At 43.0% G+C, this 22,846-nt stretch overlaps 1 protein-coding gene across 1 annotated transcript in view; it reads right to left on the bottom strand.

Annotated features, from left to right (window-relative positions):
• The window catches only part of CADM3 (cell adhesion molecule 3), a 109,223-nt gene that overhangs the window by 8,601 nt on the left and 77,776 nt on the right, over nucleotides 1-22,846 (bottom strand). The window contains exons 2-3 of the mRNA XM_087705250.1: nucleotides 7,102-7,242; nucleotides 1,485-1,637 (exon numbers count right to left, since the gene is read on the bottom strand). Coding sequence (XP_087561376.1) covers nucleotides 1,485-1,637; nucleotides 7,102-7,242 — 294 coding nt within the window. The remainder of the gene's footprint in view (nucleotides 1-1,484; nucleotides 1,638-7,101; nucleotides 7,243-22,846) is intronic.

The raw sequence follows: 22,846 nt of genomic DNA, 5'->3' as shown, positions 1-22,846 counted from the left end.
CCTCCTCAGAGCCTTCCCCCGACTCCAGGACTGGCCCAGGTTCCTCCCCAACCCTCCTCACTCTCTGAATCTGCTGCCAACTCTGCTGGCCGCTGGCAGGCCACAACAAAGACTTAGTTTGAAGCATTTCTTCCTCACTGGGATGACATCCTCCCTGCCTGGTTATTATTATTATTATTTTTAGCAGGTTTTTTTTTATTATTTTTCCCCTTCTACAACACCTTACAGTCATTACATCAACATTGTTACGTCATCATACCTGTACATGTATATAATATTTCGCTTCCATATTTACACACTTTATACACAGTTCTATATATATTTATATATATTATTTTTTGGCTTGATTAATCTTATTCTTGTTTTGCAGCCATTTGTACCAATTGTTCCAAATTTCATAATATTCCGACTCTTCTTTATCTTTTAATTTCAGTGTTAATTTGTCCATCTCTGCACAATCCAAAGTTTTTTTAATCACTAATTCTTCCGAGGGGGTATTATTTTGTTTCCAGCATTGGGCAAATACTATTCTAGCTGTAGTTAGCAGATGTGTTAATATGTACTTAATTTCCTTTGTATATTTCCCTTTGATTATTCCCAGTAGAAAGATTCTGGGTTTGTATTTTATCTGTTCTCCTGTAATTTCTTGCACCCATTTCCAAATTTTTGTCCAATATTTTTGTGTTTCCGGGCAGGGCCACCATATGTGATGATAAGTCCCTTGTACTTTTTTTACACTCCCTGCCTCGTTGTTAAATATGTCACAATTGTTGCTGCTTCTTCAACAATAATCTTGTTTCTGGGATATACAAAACAGTCATTCCACTCCTGGAATGTTTCATTCTCCCCACTCCCCCCCCATATACATTCTCGTTTTCCCCTGGGAATTTGCAACTCATGGGCCTGTATTCAGAAGTGTACAGGCAGTTCTCGACTTAGAACCATTCATTCAGTGACCGTTTGGAGTTACAACGGCGCTGAAAAAAAGTGAATGATGACCGTTTCCCCACACTTAGGACCGCTGCAGCATTCCCCAGAGTCACATGATCCAAATTCAAACGCTCGGCCACTGGCATGTACTTATGACAGTCACAGCATCCCGGGGATCATGCGATCCTGTGTTGCGACCTTCTGATGAGCCAAGTCAATGGGGAACTCGGATTCACTTAACGACCGTGTGAACAGCTGCATGGTTGGCTTATCCACCGCGCTGAGAAAAGTCGTAAAGTTGAGGCAAAGCTCGCTCAGCCACTGTCTCGCTTAGCAACGGAAAATTGGTTGGTGGTCGTGAGTCGAGGACTACTTGCCCTTCCAAGGCAGATGGAAATTTTGGGCTCGATTGTGGTTGTGAGTCCAAGACAGGATATGACTGGGATATTCCGGATGGAGCTAGTCCCAACATCTTGGGAAGACTGAAATATTATGGGAACAGATCCCCCCCCCCCATTTTGGACATGTTCTTGTCACTGACCCCTTTGCCTCACCCAAGACGGTGACCATCGCTTTCGCAGTCCGTACAGGCCGGGTGAATATCGTGCAGGTATATTCTCCCTCATCAGCCAGAGTGGTATTATCGATGCTTATGCTCAACTCGTTGGCCGTCGAATTCTCCAGCTGGATTCGAAGGTCTCGCAATGCTAGGTCAGGGAAGGAGGGGGAGTGAGAGAAGGGGTAGAGAGAGTCACCTTAGGTCTGTCTGTCTATCTGTCAAAGTATAGTCATGAACCGGAATAGGGCTTAGTAACAAGGTCAGCCAATGGGAGCTGAAACACTTTGGAGCCTGGGCATGGCTTAGCTCTGTAGCTCTGAGTCTGAGCTAGAACTAAAACTAGTCTCGTCTGCTGCTGGAACTGAAAGTGGAAACTGTTCTCTCTCTCATCTGTTTGTGTGTTTGCTTGTATTCTCTACCATGTTGGAAGAATCACTCTTGGAATTGTATATATGTCTCATGTGTTATATGTATATAAAGAGAAGTTAATGAATCTTGCTGTATCAGTTAGCTGTGTGTGCTTTCTGGATTTGATCCCTGCAACAAACTCTGATTCTATCTATCTATCTATCTATCTATCTATCTATCTATCTATCTATCTATCTATCTATCTATCTATCATCTATCCATCCATCCATCCATCCACCCATCCATCCACCCATCCATCTTATATAGCCCACCTCATCAAAAGCAACCTTCCTATCTTTCTCCCTCCCTCCACTCATATCTATCTATCTATCTATCTATCTATCTATCTATCTATCTATCTATCCATCTATCCATCCATCCATCCATCCACCCATCCATCTTATATAGCCCACCTCATCAAAAGCAACCTTCCTATCTTTCTCCCTCCCTCCACTCATATCTATCTATCTATCTATCTATCTATCTATCTATCTATCTATCTATCTATCTATCTATCTATCTATCATCTATCTATCTATCATCTCTTTCATCTATCTATATCATCTATCCATCCATCCATCCATCCATCCATCCATCCATCCATCTATTTTATATAGCCCATCTCATCAAAAGCAATCTTCCTATCTTTATCCCTCCCTCGCTCCCTCCCTCCACTCATATCTATCTATCTATCTATCTATCTATCTATCTATCTATCTATCTATCTATCTATCTATCTATCTATCCATCCATCCATCCATCCATCCATCCATCCATCCATCCATCCATCCATCTATTATCTAGCTATCTGTCATCCATCCATCCATCCATCCATCCATCTACTTACTGTCTGTCTGTCTGTCTGTGTATCATCTATCTATCTATCTATCTATCTATCTATCTATCTATCCATCCATCCATCCATCCATCCATCCATCCATCTATTATCTAGCTATCTGTCATCCATCCATCCATCCATCCATCCATCTACTTTCTGTCTGTCTGTCTGTCTATCATCTATCTATCTATCTATCTATCTATCTATCTATCTATCTATCTATCTATCTATCTATCTATCTATCTATCTATCTATCTATCTATCTATCTATCTATCTATCCTACCTACCTACCTACCTACCTACCTACCTACCTACCTACCTACCTACCTACCCACCCATACAGCGAAGCTAAAACAGTGAATAAATACATAAATCCAGTTATTGTTTGTTATAGACTAAAACAAAAAACAAAACAAAATGAGGACATTTGTTACTGTTTTCAACAGCTTGAAAAAGTTTAGATTTTTTTTCCTATCCTGGAAAAATATACAGGTCAAGATTCTAAACCCCAACTGAAATATCAAATCAGGGAAAACTCTAAAGTGCAAATGTATACAGATTTCCTTTTAACCATTAACAAAGTGTTTCTCAGGCTTAGCAACTTTAAGAGGACTTCAACTCCCAGAGTTCCTCCTGTCGCCATCTTGGAGTGGCAAAGTTTTGGATGACCACTAGAGGACAGCAAAGAGATAGGAATCTCCTTGCTGCCATCTAGTGGTCATTTCAGTGGTGGTGAGTTGGATTCCCAGAATTCCCACGGCTGGCTGGGGAATTCTGGGCGTTGACGTCCACTCATCTTGAAGTTGCTAAGCTGGAGAAACACCGCGCTAGAGAATTTCACACCCGTAATTACAGGAAATCACAAAGAATGCTGTATGTGTGGCAGTAAAAAAAAAACCCAACACGCTGCATGCAATCGCACGCTCCAGTGGGAACGCGAGAACTCTGTGTTTAGGGGGACATTCGGTGGCAAAGGAACCAGGAAGAGATTGCAAATTGTTCAGTGCCACCTGTGTTTGTGTGAATTCCAGACCAAAATACTATAAAAAATCTTTCTGTGTGACACTCGCAAAGGGCTTTTTCTGTTAACGTTCATCTTCACCCCTTCAAATAAAGAAACGAAAGTTGAAATTACGCTGATGACGTAAAATTATTTAATGCCGCTACCCTACAAAGCAACCTTGAATGGTTGCGCATTTGGCAACTCCAAATCTCGACTAACAAATGCTCTGTCCTACAAACTGGCAATGAAAAATTACACCAAATGTAAACTGGGAAGATACAACCTGGTAGATTCACTCTGCCAAGGACCTAGGAATCCTCATATCAAAAGATCGAAGCCCCAGAGCTCCCTGTAACAGCATTGCCCAAAAGGCATTAAGAGTGGTTAACCTAATTTTGCGAAGCTTCTTCTCTGGTAACATTGCATTGCTAACTAGGGCATACAAAACCTTTGCCAGACCAATCCTTGAATACAGCTCGTCTGCCTGGAATCCACACTGTATATTGGATATTAATACGATCGAGCGAGTCCAGAGGTATTTCACGAGAAGAGTCCTCCACTCCTCTGCTCACAACAGAATCCCTTAGGCCACCAGGCTCCAAATTTCGGGCTGGGACAACCTGGAACTACGCCGCCTGCGGTCTGACCTAAGCGTAGTACACAAAATTGTCTGCTACAACGTCCTACCTGTCAACGACTACTTCAGCTTCAACCGCAAATAACACACGGGCAAACAATCGATACAAACTCAAGGTAAACCACTCCAAACTCGATTGCAGAAAATACGACTTCAGCAAAGGAGTGGTCAACGCCTGGAATGCTCTACCTGACTCTGTTGTTACGTCCTCAAACCCCCCACAGCTTCAATCACAAACTGTCTACCGTGGATCTCACCCCATTCCTAAGAGGTCCGTAAAGGGGGCGTGCATAAACTGCACCAGCGTGCCTACCATCCCTGTCCTACTGTCCCCATTTATTTGTACTCATTTCCCTTGTTCGTGTCCATGTTTATACTTATACTTGTTATCTTGTACATGTTTGACAGACTAAACAAAAAAATAAACAAACGAAAGTTGGAATTAGCAAGCCACGGCTTCAGTGAATTGGTACGTGATCCATGGCAAGCAGACAGAAGGAAACAAAAGGGACCAAATTTAAAGAAAAATAAAATCAAGCTCCTTCCCCCAGCTTGCAAATCAAAACAAAGAAAAATCCAGCCATCCAGGACGTTGTAAATACTATTAAAAACATGTGTGACATGACATGAAATCCTTAGAATTTACCCGTATGAAAATCAATAGGCTTTCCCCCCTTAGATTTATAGGGCTGGGGCATTAATCAATAAATCATAGATAACGTTCAGATAAAACATCTCGGCAATTTAACAAATGAAGAGCAGCCAGCGTTTCTCTCAATGCCAAGCCTGGAGCGAAACCATTGGTTTGGGAATTCTTGCATAAAGCAGGCTTCGTTTTGAGGATGGCAAGAAGAAGGAAAAAGTTTCATCTGTTAAACTTTGGGTATACATATTATCACGGCTTCAAGTCTATGTTCTACTTGTGATGCATAATCAGAATGGAAAGGAATGGCATAGAATGGGATGGGATGGGATAGGACAGAAATGGGAAGAACAGCAGAGCAGAGCAAAGAAAATATGGAATGGAATAATGAAATAGAATAGAATAGAATAGAGAAAGAATAGAATAAGGAATAGAATAGAATAAATAGAATAGAATAAATAGAATAGAATAGGATTCTGAGTAGGATGGAATGGAATATAATAGAAACATGGAATGGAATGGAATAGACTAGAATAAGGAATAGTATAGAATAGAGAAAATAAAATAGATAGGATTCTTAATGGAATAGAATAGAATAGAGAAAGAATAGAATAGAATAGCATAGCATAGACTAGAATAAGGAATAGAATAGAATAAATAGAATAAAATAGAATAGGATTCTGAGTAGAATAGAATGGAATGGAATATAATAGAAAAATGGAATGGAATGCAATAGAGTAGAATAAGGAATAGTATAGAATAGAGAAAATAGAATAGAATAGGATTCTTAATGGAATAGAATAGAATAGAGAAAGAATAGAATAGCATAGACTAGACTAGAATAAGGAATAGAATAGAATAAATAGAATAGAATAGGATTCTGTGTAGAATAGAATGGAATGGAATATAATAGAAAAATGGAATGGAATGGAATAGAATAGAATAGAGTAGAGAAAATAGAAATGGAATAGGATAGGATAGAATAGGATAGGATATGAGTTGGAAGGGATCTTGGAGGTCTTCTATACCATCCTCCTGCTGAAGCCATTTCAGATAAATGGTTGTCTGGTCAATTAAATATGCGTGATCCAAAATAACTTGATTTTCCATTTAGACCAACCCTCCCCCTCCCAACTTAAAATCTCCCAAGATTTTAAAAGAAAAAAAGCTGATTCGGGCTCTTTTAAAGCAAATTGTTTTGCTTTTTAACACCAGTTTTCAAGTGTGGCCTTTCGAATGTGTTAGTCATGCCTGCTAGTGAGAAGGAGGAAGATACCGAAAATATATAGATTACATCAACAACAAAAACTGCATTGTGTCCGTTGCATATTAATAGCTTCCAGAAAGAGAAAAGAGAAAACAAATCAGACATCATATTCTCCTTGAGGGAGATATATATATATATACATATATATATATATATACATATATATATATATATATATATATATATATATATATATATATATATATATATATATATATATATATATATATATATATATATATATATATATATATATATATATATATATATATATGTTTTTGCCGGTCGCTCGGAGGTAATTTCGAATCGCCACAGGTGAGCAAGGAAAACAGGCCTTTTAAAGGTTTGTTTGAGGGTGTCCCTTATCTCCTTTAACCAGGCAGGAGAAATCCCCATTGAAGCCAATGTTTTATTTCCCTTTATTGGACAAGGGTTGAGATTCTCCAAAAGGCTGCTGGATTTTACCTTCCTCTCCGTGACGTCAAGAGGGGATGCTGGAAGGCAGATTTTGGATGCCCGAAAAGGCGACAGGTTTCCAGGGCCAAAGAAAATATAAAACCGCGACCAAACAGAAGCTCGGTTTGCAAATCCCGCTTCCAAATGCAGCCGGAGGGATTTGGCCGGTGGCTAATTGCATTTGTTATTGGCGCGCACTGATAGCCGACGGAGTTTCCCCCCCCCCCGTCGTTGGGATTTAAAGGATAAATCACGGTAAATAAATTTGGGGATTGTCACCGGCAGTAGCCACAGCTGTCGGCCTCCCGCCTTTGGGCTGGGAAGTGGGGGGAGGATGATGATGATACCGCCAACGTTACCTCGTTTTTCTCCAAAGTAGAGTGTCTGCTGAGCAGGATTGGACCACTGGAGCGAGGAATCTTCTGGATCCTCCACCTTGCAGGAGAGGACGACTTTCGAACCCGCCACCACCACTTCATCAGAGGTCACCGGCTGGCTTCCTGTAAAAAGAAAAAAAGGACACAGCGATGAGCCACAATTTGGGGGAGTCACCGAAAGCTCGTTTGGTCCCCCTTTGCCAGGGTAATGATTTAAGCACTTGACCAGCTGCTACGATGATGTAATGCTGGGAATGTGCCAGCAAGGTTTTTGGGCTGATATCACTTTAAGAGCCTGTCATAAGAAGAGGCCCTGTTGGGGGCATATCTCTGTGTGTGTGTGTGTGTTTCCGTGCTGTAATTGCTGATTGCTGTTTGTTTGAGGTCTGACTAAAGTACGCTTATGTATATATTCTTTGTAGATTCCGTGCTGTAATTGCCGATTGCTGTTTGTTTGGGGGGTCTGACTAAAGTACGTGTATGTATATATTCTTTGTAGATAAAATCACTATTTAAATACAAACCCCCGTTTACTATATTTGCTGCTGGGTTGAGTCTCTGACATTCTTCACCCAACCCTGAAACTCGATTTTGGCCACCAGGGGGAGTGCCAGCCTCTCCTCCTATTTTAGCTGCTTTGAGGACTAGCCGCTTAGGTCAACTTTGGATGCCAGCTACGCACCCCTTTCTCCTGTTTCCTGAAGCTATTTGACCAGCAACCGGCAAAGGAAAGCCAAGGGACTAAGCCCCGGCAAAAATAGCAAAAACTTCCTTTCATGGTTGACCCCTTAAGATTTCCAAGCCAAATCGTTTCACTGACCGCTCCCCCTACTCCAAAAATGCTGGGGGCGCCTTCCATCTCAGCACATTCTCCACCGCCTAGTTAATCCACAGTTCATGGCCCCCAGTCCCTCCCTCCCTTTGCCCCATCCTCTGAAGGACTCCCAAGCATCTCTTGGCCAAGTTCCTAAGTCCAGAGCTTCTGCTGTTGCCTCCCCCCCCCTTCCCAACCCCCCCAACAAACAACCAGCCCCTTGTCTTGGCCCGGCTGCCCCCGTGTTGCTATTCAGAGGAAGCCACAGACAAACAGCCACACAGGGAAACTTCCCAATACTTCACATGACAAGGCCGGGCAGCCAAGGAATTTCGCCAAGTGGGCGCGAAATCAGATTCGGTCCAAACAGCTAAATGAGGTTTCAGAAGGTCCGGTGGGCAGGGTGGATGGGTGCCAAATCTGGCAGAGGGGACAAGGAGAGCTCCAAAGGTACCCTTCCACAGTGAGGGGTCCCACAATCTCTCCTGCACCACCCCTAAGCGGTGGTCAAAGAGACATTGCTCGTAGCCAGATTTTTAAAAAAAGAAAAGGCATGTTCAGATGCCAACCAGTTTGTGCCACTTTCTGGCTCCTTTCCTTCAATGGATAATTAGAACTGCAGAAAAAACCATGGCTGCCAACCTGCCTTCCATTGAGGACCTGCACACTGCAGGAGTCAAAAAGAGGGCTGGGAAAATATCTACAGACCCCTCGCATCCTGGACATAAATTGTTTAAACTCCTACCCTCAAAACGATGCTATAGAGCACTGCACACCAAAACAACTAGACACAAGGACAGTTTTTCTGCAAACGCCATCACTCTGCTAAACAACCAATTCCCTCAACACTGTCAACATATCTACTAAGACTGTATTACTATTATTCTCCTCTTCCTTCCTTTACCTACACCCTCACACTTATGACTATAACTTTGTTGCTTGTAACTTTAAAAAATTATATTGTTTTATTTGTTTCCTAGTATGATTTGTTTGTTTATTTAGTAACCTATGACTATCACTGCTGGATCTTATGATTCTTGAAGAATGTATTTTATTCTCCTTATGTACACTGAGAGCATCTGCACCAAAGACAAATTGCTTGTGTGTCCAATCACACTTGGCCAATAAAGAATTATATTGTATTCCATTCCATTCCATTCCTTTCTATATTCTACTCTATTCCATTCCATTCCATTCAAAATTCTATTCTATTCCACATTTTCTATTCTATTCCATTCCATTCCATTCCATTCAAAATTCTATTCTATTCCATATTTTCTATTCTATTCCATTCCATTCAAAATTCTATTCTATTCTATTCTATTCTTCCATTCCAAATTCTATTCTATTCCATAGTTTCTATTCTATTCTATTCTATTCCATCCCATTCAAAATTCTATTCTATTCCATAGTTTCTACTCTACTCCACTCCACTCCACTCCATTCAAAATTCTATTCTATTCCATATTTTCTATTCTATTCTATTCTATTCTTCCATTCCATTCAAAATTCTATTCTATTCCATAGTTTCTACTCTACTCTACTCCACTCCACTCCACTCCATTCAAAATTCTATTCTATTCCATATTTTCTATTCTATTCTATTCTATTCTATTCTATTCTATTCTTCCATTCCATTCAAAATTTTATTCTACTCCATAGTTTCTGTTCTATTCTATTCTATTCTTCCATTCCATTCAAAATTCTATTCTATTCCATATTTTCTATTCTATTCTATTCTATTCTTCCATTCCATTCAAAATTTTATTCTACTCCATAGTTTCTGTTCTATTCTATTCTATTCTTCCATTCCATTCAAAATTCTATTCTATTCCATAGTTTCTATTCTACTCTATTCTACTCTATTCCATTCCCTTCCCTTCTCTTCTATTCTTTGCCAATTGCTAAATTGGGGTTGATCCTGCCTTTGGCTCTTCCCGATGCCTTTCCAAAGCTTGCCGATCCATAACATTGATAGGGAAGGCTTCCTTTTCCCAACATTTTATTCTTTTATCGAAGTATAATATGAAATGCAAAAGAAAACAAGGGAGGGAAAATAAGGAAGGGAAAAATGTGTAGGACCGAAGGGAAAAAGAAAGAAAACATATTGACTCCCCACTTCTTTTGAATAAAAAGTCATTGTATAAAACCTCAACTTTTTACTTTTACATAATACAGGGAGTCATCGCCTTGCAACAGTCCGTTTAAGGACCGTCCCAAATTACAACAGCCCTGAAAAAAAGTAGCTTATGCCCGTTTTTCACACTTATGACCATGCCAGCATCCTCGTGCCCACATGATCAAAAGCCAGGCACTCAGCAACTGGTTCATACTTATGACCATTGCTGTGTCCCATAGTAACGTGATCCCATTTTGTGACCTTTCGACAAGCAAAGCTAAATGGGGAAGCCAAGTTCACTTAACCACCGTGTGACTCACTTAATAACTGCAGTGGTTCACTTAACAACCATGGCAAGAAAGGTCATAAAATGGGGCAATACTCGCTGAACAACTGCCTTGCCTAGCCACAGAAATCCTGAGCTCAATTGGGGTCCTAATCCGTAATATATACTAGCCATTTCTATAGCAACAAACCAATCTAATCAGCAAATACCCCGAATCCAAGTTTTATCTTTTTTTCTGCCCCATCTCAAGCACAAAGTCCAGAAAGGGTTTCCAAGCAGAAACAAAATTAATGGTGTCCTTTTGCCTTAGAGCTGCCCATTTATCCAACTCTGGATAATACAGCTTCCAAAGTGATCCTTCCATTGTTATGGCCCGCCAGTGGAGCTGGTGGCAGATTCGGACAGTGAGGAGGGTTGGGGAGGAACCTGGGCCGGTCCTGGAGTCTGGGGAAGGCTCGGATGAGGGCTCTGTGTCAGAGGCAGAGAGGGGGCCAAGGCTGTCTGGCAGTTATCAGCTGCCTTCAGAGTCGGACGTCAGTGAGGCAGAAGAACAGCTGGAGCCTGTTGTACACGCGCAGAGTGGCCAGAGGAAAGGAACAGCTAAAGAACAGGGGTCGACTTGGGAGGAAGGCCACAGGTGGATGGTGAATGGCCCCTCCCAGAGGAAATAAAAGAGGAGCGAAAGGGGAGTGGAGTTTGCAGGAGACCATTAGTTGGCTTCATTGGTTTGTGACTCTCGGAGACTCCTGGCCAAGTTTTGCAGAGATCGGCCTGGCAGCTCTCCAAGCCAGATAAGGTCTGTGACCGTAAATCCTCCCTCGAAAGACTTCGCTGGATGTGAATGAGCAGAATTCACAGCAAATTAATAAAAGGAGTTTTTGTCGGGGACCAGGAGTTGGCTTCATGCTCTTGGGAAGCCTCCGTAGGAACATCCATCCCCGGAGCTGGGAAACTGGTCCACGCCAGATGTGCTGGGCCCGCCTTCCTTTTTTCTCGGTCTCCTCGCCATCCGAAGCGTTAATCCTCATGCTGCGGTGAGCTTAGTTACTTTCCGCTGTCAGAAGTCATCCCCTCTTCGGGCTTTTCAGTTGCCATGGAAAGCGAGACGTGGGGTTTTTTTGCATTGTCTTCCCAGCTCAGAATACGCCGACCAGCATCCTTGTCACTCCTCAGCTGTCAGTCTTCCCGGCTCGAACCAAACCAGGGCAAGGTGGAGTTACGGTGAGGAGGGGGGGGGCGCTTGTCTCCAAATCTGGGTCAAGGAAAACGTAGACGGTGGCAGTGAAGGGAAAAAAGATCCGTTTTCTCTCTCTTTTTTTCCCTCCTTCTCCTTCTCCCCAGACAGCAAAAGAACAAACTGACTTTGGCATCCAGCCTCTGCAACCTGTTTCTGTTGGTTTCGCAGCCAAAAAAAAAAGAAAGGAAGGGGAAAATAGATAAATAAATGCTAAAAATGTGCCCGGGGAAGCGACTTCTGGAAAAAGGAAGGGATATTTTACATTTCCTCTCCAGCTACAGATTTGGGGGGGGGGGGGTGGAGGGAAGGACCCCAGGAAGCGAAAAGGGATTTGATGAACAGCATCTGCCTGCCACTTTGCAAAATTGAGTGAATACTGACGCGAGGCTTCAAAACAATAAGCGAAGGAATCCCGGATGAGATGGATGAATGCTTGCACCAGCCCGAAAAAGGATTCTTTTTTCTTTCTTTTAGACTTTCTCTTGCAAACCTTGGCAATTGGACGTGATTTTTTGGGGGGGAATTGGGGCAAGCTTGGGAAAAAGGTAGGGAGAAATGGCCAATTTCATGTGGATTCTGTGCTGTTTTTCGGTTTCTAAAGCTGCGAGAACAATCCAGCCACGGAATAGAAGTTGCCTTCGGAAGTTGTGGGAGCTTCGTCCCTGGAAGCTTCCAAGAAGAGACTGGACTGCCCTCTTGTCAGAAATGGTGCAGTGGGGGTTGGACTAGATGACCTATAAGGTCCCTTCCAACTCTTGTTTTCCTTTTTGCATTCTGAATTCCAGTGAAGTTCCCTTGTCCAGAAAGGAGGAAGATTTGGGGGGATGAGAGTAGATCTGGATCATTATTTTTTTCTAGCCCCCCAATGTGATCTCCCTTAAGATTGCCCCATGGTCTTCAGGAGGCATCAGAAATAGGTTCAACTCTCATCTGCATAAGCTCCACCCTTCATTTGCATACCCCAGTCCCATGTTCTCTCTCTCTCTCTCTCTTCCAGAGGTAAAAGAGGTTCATGTCCCGAATAGGTTTTGTAACCATAGAAAACGAACTTGTTACAGGTTAGTCCTCGACTTACAACAGTTCATTTAGTCATGATTCAAAATTACAACTGCATTAAAAAGTGACTGATGACCTTGTTTCTTTCTTTCTCTTCCCTCGTTCTCTCCTCTCTCTCCTTCTTTCTTCTCTTCCACCTCTTTCATCCCTTTCTCTCTTCCCCCGCTCTTCTCCTCCCCCTCTCTCTTTCTCTCCCTCTTTCCCTCTCTTCCTTCTCTCTCTCACTCCTTCTCTTTCTCTCTCCCTCTCTTTCTCCTCTTTCTCTCTCCCTCCCTCCCTCCCTTTCTCTTCTTTCTTTCTTTCTTTTTTTTTCTCTCTCTCTCTCTCTGTCTCTTTTCCTTCCCCTTCTCTCTCTGTCTCTCTCTCTCTTTCTCCTCTTTCTCTCTCCCTCCCTCCCTTTCTCTTCTTTCTTCTTTCTTTCTTTCTCTCTCTCTCTCTCTCTCTGTGTGTCTCTTTTCCTTCCCCTTCTCTCTCTCTCTCTCTTTCTCCTCTTTCTCTCTCCCTCCCTCCCTTTCTCTTCTTTCTTCTTTCTTTCTTTCTTTCTTTCTTTCTTTCTTTCTTTCTTTCTTTCTTTCTTTCTCTCTCTCTCTCTCTCTCTGTCTCTTTTCCCTCCCCTTCTCTCTCTCTCTCTCTCTCTTTCTCCTCTTTCTCCCTCCCTCCCTCCCTTTCTCTTCTTTCTTCTTTCTTTCTTTCTCTCTCTCTCTGTCTCTTTTCCTTCCCCTTCTCTCTCTCTCTCTCTCTTTCTCCTCTTTCTCTCTCCCTCCCTCCCTCCCTTTCTCTTCTTTCTTCTTTCTTTCTTTCTTTCTTTCTTTCTTTCTTTCTTTCTTTCTCTCTCTCTCTGTCTCTTTTCCCTCCCCTTCTCTCTCTCTCTCTCTCTCTCTCTTTCTCTCTCTCTCTCTCTGCTGCAGATCCATGTAATTTCGTTTCCACGCTCTCCACGCTTTGCCAAGGCAGGAACCTTCCGTATGTGCTGTCTGGAACCCTCCCTGGCCTCCACGCTCGGCTTGCCTTAGCCGGCCCAGCAGGCCTGCCAATTAAATCCGCGTTCTCTCGGCAGGCCCACACGGGGCTGAGCAGCAAGGTGCCCCATAACAAACATCCTCTTTATTGAATGCGCTCGGTGGCTTGGAGTGCCTTCTTCCTTCCTTGCCAGTCCTGACAGCTTCCAATATTCCTCTTAATAAAAGAATGCCTCTCCCACCCTCCAAGGAGAAGGAAGGAAGGAAGGAAGGAAGGAAGGAAGGAAGGAAGGAAGGAAGGAAGGAAGGAAAGACAGGGAGGGAGAGGGAAAAAGGAAGGAAGGGAAAACATGGAGTGAGGGAGGGAAGAAAGGAAAGACAGGGAGGGAGGGAGGGAGAGGGAAAAAAGGAAGGAAAGACATGGAGTGAGGGAGGGAAGAAAGGAAAGACAGGGAGGGAGGGAGGGAGAGGGAAAAAGGAAGGAAGGGAAAACATGGAGGGAAGGAGGGAGGGAAGAAAGGGAAGACAAGGAGGGAGGGAGGAGGGAAAAAAGGAAGGAAAGACATGGAGGGAGGGAGGGAAGAAAGGAAAGACATGGAGGGAGGGAGGGAGGGAGGGAGGGAGGGAGAGGGGAAAAAGGAAGGAAGGGAAAACATGGAGGGAGGGAGGGAAGAAAGGGAAGACGGTAGGAGGAGGGAAAAAGGAAGGAAGGAAGGAAAGACATGGAGCGAGGGAGGGAGGGAGGGAGGGAGAAGGAAAAAAGAAAGGAAGGGAAAACATGGAGGGAGGGAGGGAAGAAAGGGAAGACAGGGTGGGAGGAGGGAAAAAGAAAGGAAGGAAAAACATGGGGGGAGGGAGGGAGGAGGAAAAAATGAAGAAAAGACATGGAGGGAGGGAGGGAGGGAAGAAAGGGAAGACAGGGAGGGAGAGAGGAGGGAAAAAGGAAGGAAGGAAAAACATGGAGGGAGGGAGAGAGGGAAGAAAGGAAAGACAGGGAGGGAGGAAAGGGAAAAACAGAAGGAAGAAAAGACATGGTGGGAGGGAGGCAGGAAGGAAAGATATTCTATTCTATTTTATTCCATTCCTATTCTATTCTATTATCTATTTTATTACCTATTCCTATTCCTATTCCCATTCCATTCCTTTCCTTAATCTTCTCTTCTATATTCTATTCTATTCTAAAATAAACCCAGCCAGGCTCTCTCGTTTTGAAAAGAAGCCATGTTTATTTTGAAACCACCCTGATCCGAAGGCCGTTTTCGGGAAGACGGTTTAAGCCCCACCCGTAAAAGTTACCGGAGCGACTGTCCAGGGCTGTTCATCACCTTCAACCAAGGCCTTTCCTGCATTATTAAGAGACTTCGACAAGAGTTTCTCAGCGTCACTTTCTCGGCTGGCTGACAAGGGACTTTCTGTCTCTCCATTTCCGATATCGGCTGAGTTATTGACTTCCCAAAGCTTCGGTCAAGAAATAGAGTTCGTTGCTTTGCCACTCAAACCACAAACGTCTGCTTTGAAAGAGAGAGCTGAAGCCACGGAGATTGGATGCCTCTTGAACAAAATGACAGATGTTGGAAGGGACCTTGGAGATCCTCTAGTCCAACCCGCTGCTCAAGCAGGAGACCCTATACCCGTGATGGCGAACCTATGGCATGCGTGCCAGAGGTGACACGCAGAGCCCTCTCTGCTGGCACATGCGCTGTGGCCCCAGGTCAGATGTCTGTGGCGACTCTTTTCTTCACCCAATCCCCAGCAATCTGGGCTTCCAGACAAATGTTTTCAAGTCAAAAGTCCCAATCTTTGCCTTTAAAGAAAGGAGCTGTCCAACAATTCCTCAAGTGGGAATTTGCTCCCTCCTCTCTCCTTCTGTCTGTCTCATTCTCTCTCTTTCATTCTGTATCTCGCTTTCATTCTCTCTCTTGTTTTTTCATTCTCTCTCATTCTCTCTAATTTTTTCTCTCTCTTTCATTCTTTCTTTCATTCTGTATCTCACTCTTATTCCCTTTCATTCTCTCTCTAATTCTTTCATTCTCTCTCTCTTATTCCCTCTCATTTCTCTCTCTTTTCATTCTTTCTTTCATTCTGTATCTCGCTTTCATTCTCTCTCTTGTTTTTTCATTCTCTCTCATTCTCTCTAATTTTTTCTCTCTCATTCTTTCTTTCATTCTGTATCTCACTCTTATTCCCTTTCATTCTCTCTCTAATTCTTTCATTCTCTCTCTCTTATTCCCTCTCATTTCTCCCTCTTTTCATTCTTTCTTTCATTCTGTATCTCGCTTTCATTCTCTCTCTTGTTTTTTCATTCTCTCTCATTCTCTCTAATTTTTTCTCTCTCATTCTTTCTTTCATTCTGTATCTCACTCTTATTCCCTTTCATTCTCTCTCTAATTCTTTCATTTTCTCTCTCTTATTCCCTCTCATTTCTCTCTCATTTCTCTCTCTTTTCATTCTTTCTTTCATTCTGTATCTCGCTTTCATTCTCTCTCTTGTTTTTTCATTCTCTCTCATTCTCTCTAATTTTTCTCTCTCTTTCATTCTTTCTTTCATTCTGTATCTCACTCTTATTCCCTTTCATTCTCTCTCTAATTCTTTCATTCTCTCTCTCTTATTCCCTCTCATTTCTCTCTCATTTCTCTCTCTTTTCATTCTTTCTTTCATTCTGTATCTCGCTTTCATTCTCTCTCTTGTTTTTTCATTCTCTCTCATTCTCTCTAATTTTTTCTCTCTCTTTCATTCTTTCTTTCATTCTGTATCTCACTCTCATTCTCTCTCATTCTCTTTCATTCTGTCTCTAATTCTCTCTCATTTCTCTCTCTCTCTCTTTCATTCTTTCTTTCATTCTGTATCTCACTCTCATTCTCTCTCATTCTCTCTCATGTCTCTCTCTCCCTTTCATTCTTTCTTTCATTCTGTATCTCTCATTCTCTCTCATCTCTCCCTCTTTCATTCTTTCTTTCTTTCATTCTGTATCTCATTCTCATTCTCTCTCTCTCTCTCTCTCTCTCTCTCTCTCTCTCTCTCTCTCTGTGTGTGTGTGTGTGTGTGTGTGTTTCTTGGGTATCCGAAGGTTGGGGAAACAATAGAAATTCAGACTGAAGTTTAATCACATTGGAAGGAGCGTCACGGATCATTTAACAACCTTTCTTGCCAGTTTTTAAGTGAATCAGTGCAGTGAAGTTACTAACATGTTTGTTAAGTGAATCGGGCTTCCCCATTAACTCGTCAGAAGGTCGCAAAAGGGGATCATGTGATCCAGGGACGTAATTTGTAATTGGAGCCCTTGGAGCAATATCCAAAGGGCTACCTCACTATTTAGAAATTCTAAATTTATTGGAATTGAATCTTCTGATTTTACAAAAAACCACCGTACTTGGAACAACTTATATCCTCCAACGTTACCTTAACAGTTCCTAGGTCCTTGGTTAGGCCTCGAGCTGTTGAGCTAACCCCATCCAACCAGCCATAAAGGCTGGGAATCTCACCAAAGATTAAATAACAATAACAATAACAATAATAATAATCTCTGATGATGCCAAATGCAGACTTTGCAAAGAAGCCGATGAAACTGTTGATCGCATACTCAGCTGCTGTAAAAAAATCACGCAGACTGATTATAAATTGCGGCACAATTCAGTAGCACAAATGATCCATTGGAATTTGTGCAAAAATTATAATATTAAAACAACAACAAACTGGTGGGAACATAAGCCTGAAAAAGTCAACGAAAATCAGATGGTTAAAATCTTATGGGGTTTTCATATACAAACGGACAAAATACTGGCGCACAATACACCAGACATCACACTGGTTGAGAAAAATAACGTTAAAATCATAGACATCGCGATACCAGGTGATAGCTGGGTCGCCGAGAAGGAACATGAAAAAATCATGAAATACCAGGACTTAAAAATTGAAATTCAACGACTATGGCACAAACCAGCAGTGGTGATTCCAGTGGTAAGCGGCAGACTGGGGGCTATTCCAAAAGCACTGGAATTACATTTAAAACAGTTAAAAATTGACAAAATCACCATCAGTCAAAGGCAAAAAGCCGCACTGCTTGGATCTGCACGCATATTACGAAAATACGTTACGACGTCCTAGGCCCCTGGGTGGGGCCCGACTAGTAACCAATGCCAAATCTGGGGAAACAACTTGCCACTGTGATACAATTGTAGTATAATAATAATTACATTTAAAACAGTTAAAAATTGACAAAATCACCATCAGTCAAATGCATAAAGCCGCACTGCTTGGATCTGCACGCATATTACGAAAATACGTTATGACGTCCTAGGCCCCTGGGTGGGGCCCGACTAGTAACCAATGCCAAATCCGGGGAAACAACTGGCCGCTGTGATACAATTGTATAATAATAATAATAATAATACCCTGTTTCCTTAAATTAAGACCTCCCTCGATAATAAGCCCAATTACACTAAAATAAGCCCTCCCCAAAAATAAGGCATCCCTGAACATATTGCAACACAGCAGCAGTCATGAGGTGACCACGCTTGCCACTCCCTGCACCTCAAAAATAATAAGACCTCCCCAAAAATAAGGGCTAGAGCTTATTTCGGGGATCAAAACTCTGTCTTATTTTCGGGGAAACACAGTAATAATGATGACGGAGAAGTAGAACAGGGCTAAGAACACACATTTTTTTCGGTGTCCTTCAAACTAAGGCTTTACAATAATAAGAACAAAAACGAAGAGTGAGAATTAAGCGACCGTCCAATAGTAAAATAAATTCAAAACCGAGGATCAGAAATGCAGCAGACGCATTAAACATTAAAAGCTTTCGGAATCCCAGCCTTCATTTGATGTATGATCCAAACATTTCTGCCAAACCTTGCTTTTGCATAAATTGAATGAAAGTCTTCCTTTCTCTCTTTTTCTCCCTCCAATTGTTAAAATTGCAAATAATTATACCAGGATAAAAGTCCTCACCACCGTACGCCTTAGCTGAAAACGGCGTGCAAGCTATTCTTCTAACAGTCAATCAATTACAGGATTTCCCCCCCAACGCTTTTAATCTATTAACTGTCTCTGTTTGGCTTCATTAATTAATTAACTAATTAGTATAAATATTACTCTTCCGATATAGGTGATGTTATCTAAGATGACAGTTTTTCCTTAATGAATGCATGGGAATCATATTCCGAGAGGGAGGAAGCGCTGAAATGAAGAGGCCTCTATCACTTCTACCCAGACAATAAGGAAATCGTATTCCACTCATAATCCACTTTTCTTGGAAAGAAAAAAATTATGACTGAATTGCCCAGGACCCATCTTCTCAGTTTTAATTGCTCTCAATTAACAATTTGTAGTTTCATTAAGGTAAAGGTTCCCATCACACATATGTGCTAGTCGTTCCCGACTCTAGGGGGCGCTGCTCATCTCCATTTCAAAGCCGAAGAGCCAGCGCTGTCCGAAGACATCTCCGTGGTCATGTAGCTGGCATGACTCAATGCCAAAGGCGCACGGAACGCTGTTCCCTTCCCACCAAAGGTGGTTCCTATTTTCCTACTTGAATTTTTAACCTGCTTCCAAACTGCTAGGTTGGCAGAAGCTGGGACAAGTCACGGGAGCTCACTCCGTTAAGCGGCGCTCGGGGTTCGAACCGCTGAACTTTCTGATCGACAAGCTCAGCTTCTTAGCCACTGAGCCACCTTTAGCCACAGAGCCACAATTCACTAAATTGTGAGTTTAGATTTTCCCAAATTACAGGCTGTTCCCTTCCCTATTTTGTGGCTCCTATTTTTCTATTTGCATTTTTATGTGCTTTCGAACTGCTAGGTTGGCAGACAAGGAATGGGAGCTCACTCCGATATGTGGCACTAGGGATTCGAACCGCCGAACTGCCGACCTTTCTGATAGACAAGCTCAGCGTCTTATCCACCGAGCCACCGCGTCCCTCATAATTAATTTCATTAGCTCGTTATTAATGCCTATTGGTTTCAAGTTAGCTCTTCGATCACGTAACTTGCCGTTCAAACGTTTCTGCGACTTCTCCGTTTGCAAATCGTACAACAGCCTTGCAAGGGAGCACACTACATTCTGTCCGTTTCATCCACCTCTCTGTTGGGCATTTTGATTTATTTCACTAGGATGACATCCCGTTTTTCATCCAGGGCTTGGTTGGCACAGAGGTATTTCGTAATCTTTATCCTGGGTTTGCCCTAAGAGCAAGGGGTCTCCAAACTGGGCAATTTTAAGGCTTGTGGACTTCAACTCCCAGATTTCCCTAAGCAGCATGGAGGAATTCTGGGAGTTGAAGTCCACAAGTCTTAAAATTGTCAAGTTTGGAAACTACTGTAAAAACACAACCAACAACTAACTAGCTGGAAGAAGCTCATTCTTATAATGCTCTAAGGCAGTTTCCTGATCTTACCAACCTGTGGACTTTAACTCCCAGAATTCCCCAACTAGCTTGCTTTAAGATGGTGTTGTGGCCCGCCAGCAGCCATCGGAGCTGTGATTCGGCCGCCAGCAGATTTGGAGAGTGAGGAGGTTGGGGAGGAAGATGGGCCAGTCCTGGAGTCTGGGGAAGGCCCTGATGAGGGCTCTGTGTCAGAGGCAGAGAGGGGGCCAGGGCCATCTGACAGTTATCATCTGCCTTTGGAGCTAGACAGAAGTGAGGCAGAGGAACAGCTGGAGCCTGTTCCCAGTGTGCGCATGTGCAGAGTTGCCAGGCGAAGGAAAGAGCTAAAGAACAGGGGTCGACTTGGGAGGAAGGTCACAGGGAGACGGTGAATGGCCCCTCCCAGAGGAAATAAAAGAGGAGCGAAAGGGGAGTGGAGTTTGCAGGAGACCATTAGTTCACTTAATTGGTTCGTGACCCTCTGAGACTCCTTGCCAAGTTTGCAGATATTGGCCTGGCAGCTCTCCAAGCCAGATAAGGTCTGTGACCGTAAATCCTCTCTTGAAAGAGACTTGGCTGGATGTGAAGGAGCAGGATTCACAGTAAATTAATAAAAGAGGTTTTTCCTGGGGCAAGGAGTTTGATTCAAGCTCTTGGAAAGCCTCGGTCAGAACAGATGGATGGACTTAACTCCCAGAATTTCCCAGCCCAGGGAATTCTGGGATTTGAAGCCCACCTATCTGAAAGCATCCTGCCTGGGGAATTCTGGGAGTTGAAGTCCGCATGTCTTAAAGATGCCAAGATTGGAAAATCCTGTTTCTAAACAGCCAGACAAAACACATCCTTAAGTCAATCAACTCATCAGAGTTAATACTGCTCACGGTTTTCAGGCTGGGGGAGCACAACGCTCCGACATTCCCTTGGTAGACTGTTTTATACAAATGCAGGTTGCACACAGTATTAAACCCGCCCTGCTCCTGGCTAGATTGTGCACCCTTTTCGAAAGACGTGGTGCTTTTTTCAGCCTTCAAATTCACCCTGACTTATCCCTTAAAAGGAAAGTTGTTTAAATATTTCAAACGAGGTTAAAGCTGGCTTTCACTCTCTAATTAGAGGGGAAGAAATGCTCATTATTTTGCAAGGTCCGTTGAACCGAAGCCATCCAATTTGCAAGGTTTCTGGATGATTTTATCACCCCGAGGAAGCCAACGCTTTTGCCATTTCAAAATCTTCTTCTGACCTAGGTTTCCTTAAGAAGCAAGAAGTCTTTTTATTTACATGCCTGTGAATTCCTTTCGTTCCCAGTCCGCAAGGCTTAGCAAACAGTCTTTCAAAGGAATGTTTATCCACACGAACTCATCTCGCTTGGAGCGCTGCCAGATAACTAGCTTCCAAAGGCAGGGCAAGGCAAAAACTTGGCACAGAGTCTCTTATAGTCACAAAACAGAACTTCCACTCTTGAAACGGCCAAAGGGACGGATTGTTTCCTGCAAAAGCCCCCTCCCCATTTGCTCCTCTTTTGCTTCCCATGAGGAGACACTCTTTCGTGTCTGCTTCTACCCCAATTTCCCTGAACATGGACAGATGTAGGTGGTCCTCGACTTATGACAATTGAGCCACAAATTTATGTTGCTAAGTGAGGCAGTTGTTGTTATGTTTTGCCCGGTTTTAAGACTTTTCTTGCCATTAAGGGAATCACCGCCGTTGTTAAATGAATAACACAGTTGTTAAGTGAATCTGGCTTCCCCATTGACTTAGCCTGTAAGGGGATCAAAAGACCACCCCCCCAGGGGGGTGGGCACTGCGACCGTCATAAATATGAACCAGTGGCCAAGTGTCTGAATGTTGATCGTATGACCCCAGGGATGCTGCAATGATTGGAAGTGTGAAAAATGGTTATAAGCCACTTTTTCCAACTAAGGAGGAATTTCCTGACAGTGAGAACAATTAATCAGTGGAACAACTTGCCACTAGAAGTTGTGAATGCTCCAACACTGGAAGTTTTTAAGAAGGTGTTGGATAACCATTTGTCTGAAGTGGCGTAGGGTTTCCTGCCTAAGCCGGGGGTTGGACTAGAACAGTGTTTCTCAACCTTGGCAACTTGAAGATGTCTGGACTTCAATTCCCAGAATTCCCCAGCCAGCATTCGCTGGCTGGGGAATTCTGGGAGTTGAAGTCCCAGACATCTTCAAGTTACCAAGGTTGAGAAACACTGGACTAGAAGACCTCCAAGGTCCCTTCCAACTCTGTTATTCTATGATTCTATGATTCTGTGATTCCAGTGCCATTGTAACTTTAAACAAATGATTGCAATTTGAGGACTACCTGTAAATTGTTCGATCCACCACCGAGCGAGGGGAAAAAAAAGGGTTTTAAATCCTCAGCCAGCCACAAAAAGCTCTCTAGCTAACCTTGAGTCCCTTGCATCCTTCTCCAGGCCCTTGAAGGAAAGATGAGACATCGCTATAATTTCCTAAAAATATCAGGACAATGGAAAGAGCACATTTTGCATCAGCCGAGGGCTGGCATGGAGATGCCGAGGGTGCAAAGATGCAAAATGTGCTTTTAGTTCTCCGGGGTGGGGAGGGGGGGAAGGAAGGAGGCCGTTTCTTGACCTTAAATCTCTCCTTGCAATTCCAGGTCCTCTGTTTATATGTCAATCAAATTATTCCTAGCGCTCTTCCGGGAATATCCCCTGCCTTTAGTCTAGATGCTTTTCCAAGCTTTTCCAAGAAGAAGAAAAATAATGATTTAGAATTTGGGAGGACACGATTGACACGATCTTTCTGAGAAAGATAGCTTTGGAAGATTTCCTTGTCCTCCACCTGGCTGGAGAAAGGGGAGCAGATGAGGAAGCCCAACTTAAATTACAGCTAATCCTCCTCTTAAAGG

The sequence above is a fragment of the Thamnophis sirtalis genome, unplaced genomic scaffold, assembly GCF_051295495.1.
Source record: "Thamnophis sirtalis isolate CommonGarterSnake01/CBP01778 unplaced genomic scaffold, rThaSir2_p1.2 scaffold_2, whole genome shotgun sequence".
NCBI classification, from domain to species: domain Eukaryota; kingdom Metazoa; phylum Chordata; class Lepidosauria; order Squamata; family Natricidae; genus Thamnophis; species Thamnophis sirtalis.
This window is presented reverse-complemented; position numbering and strand designations above follow the sequence as displayed.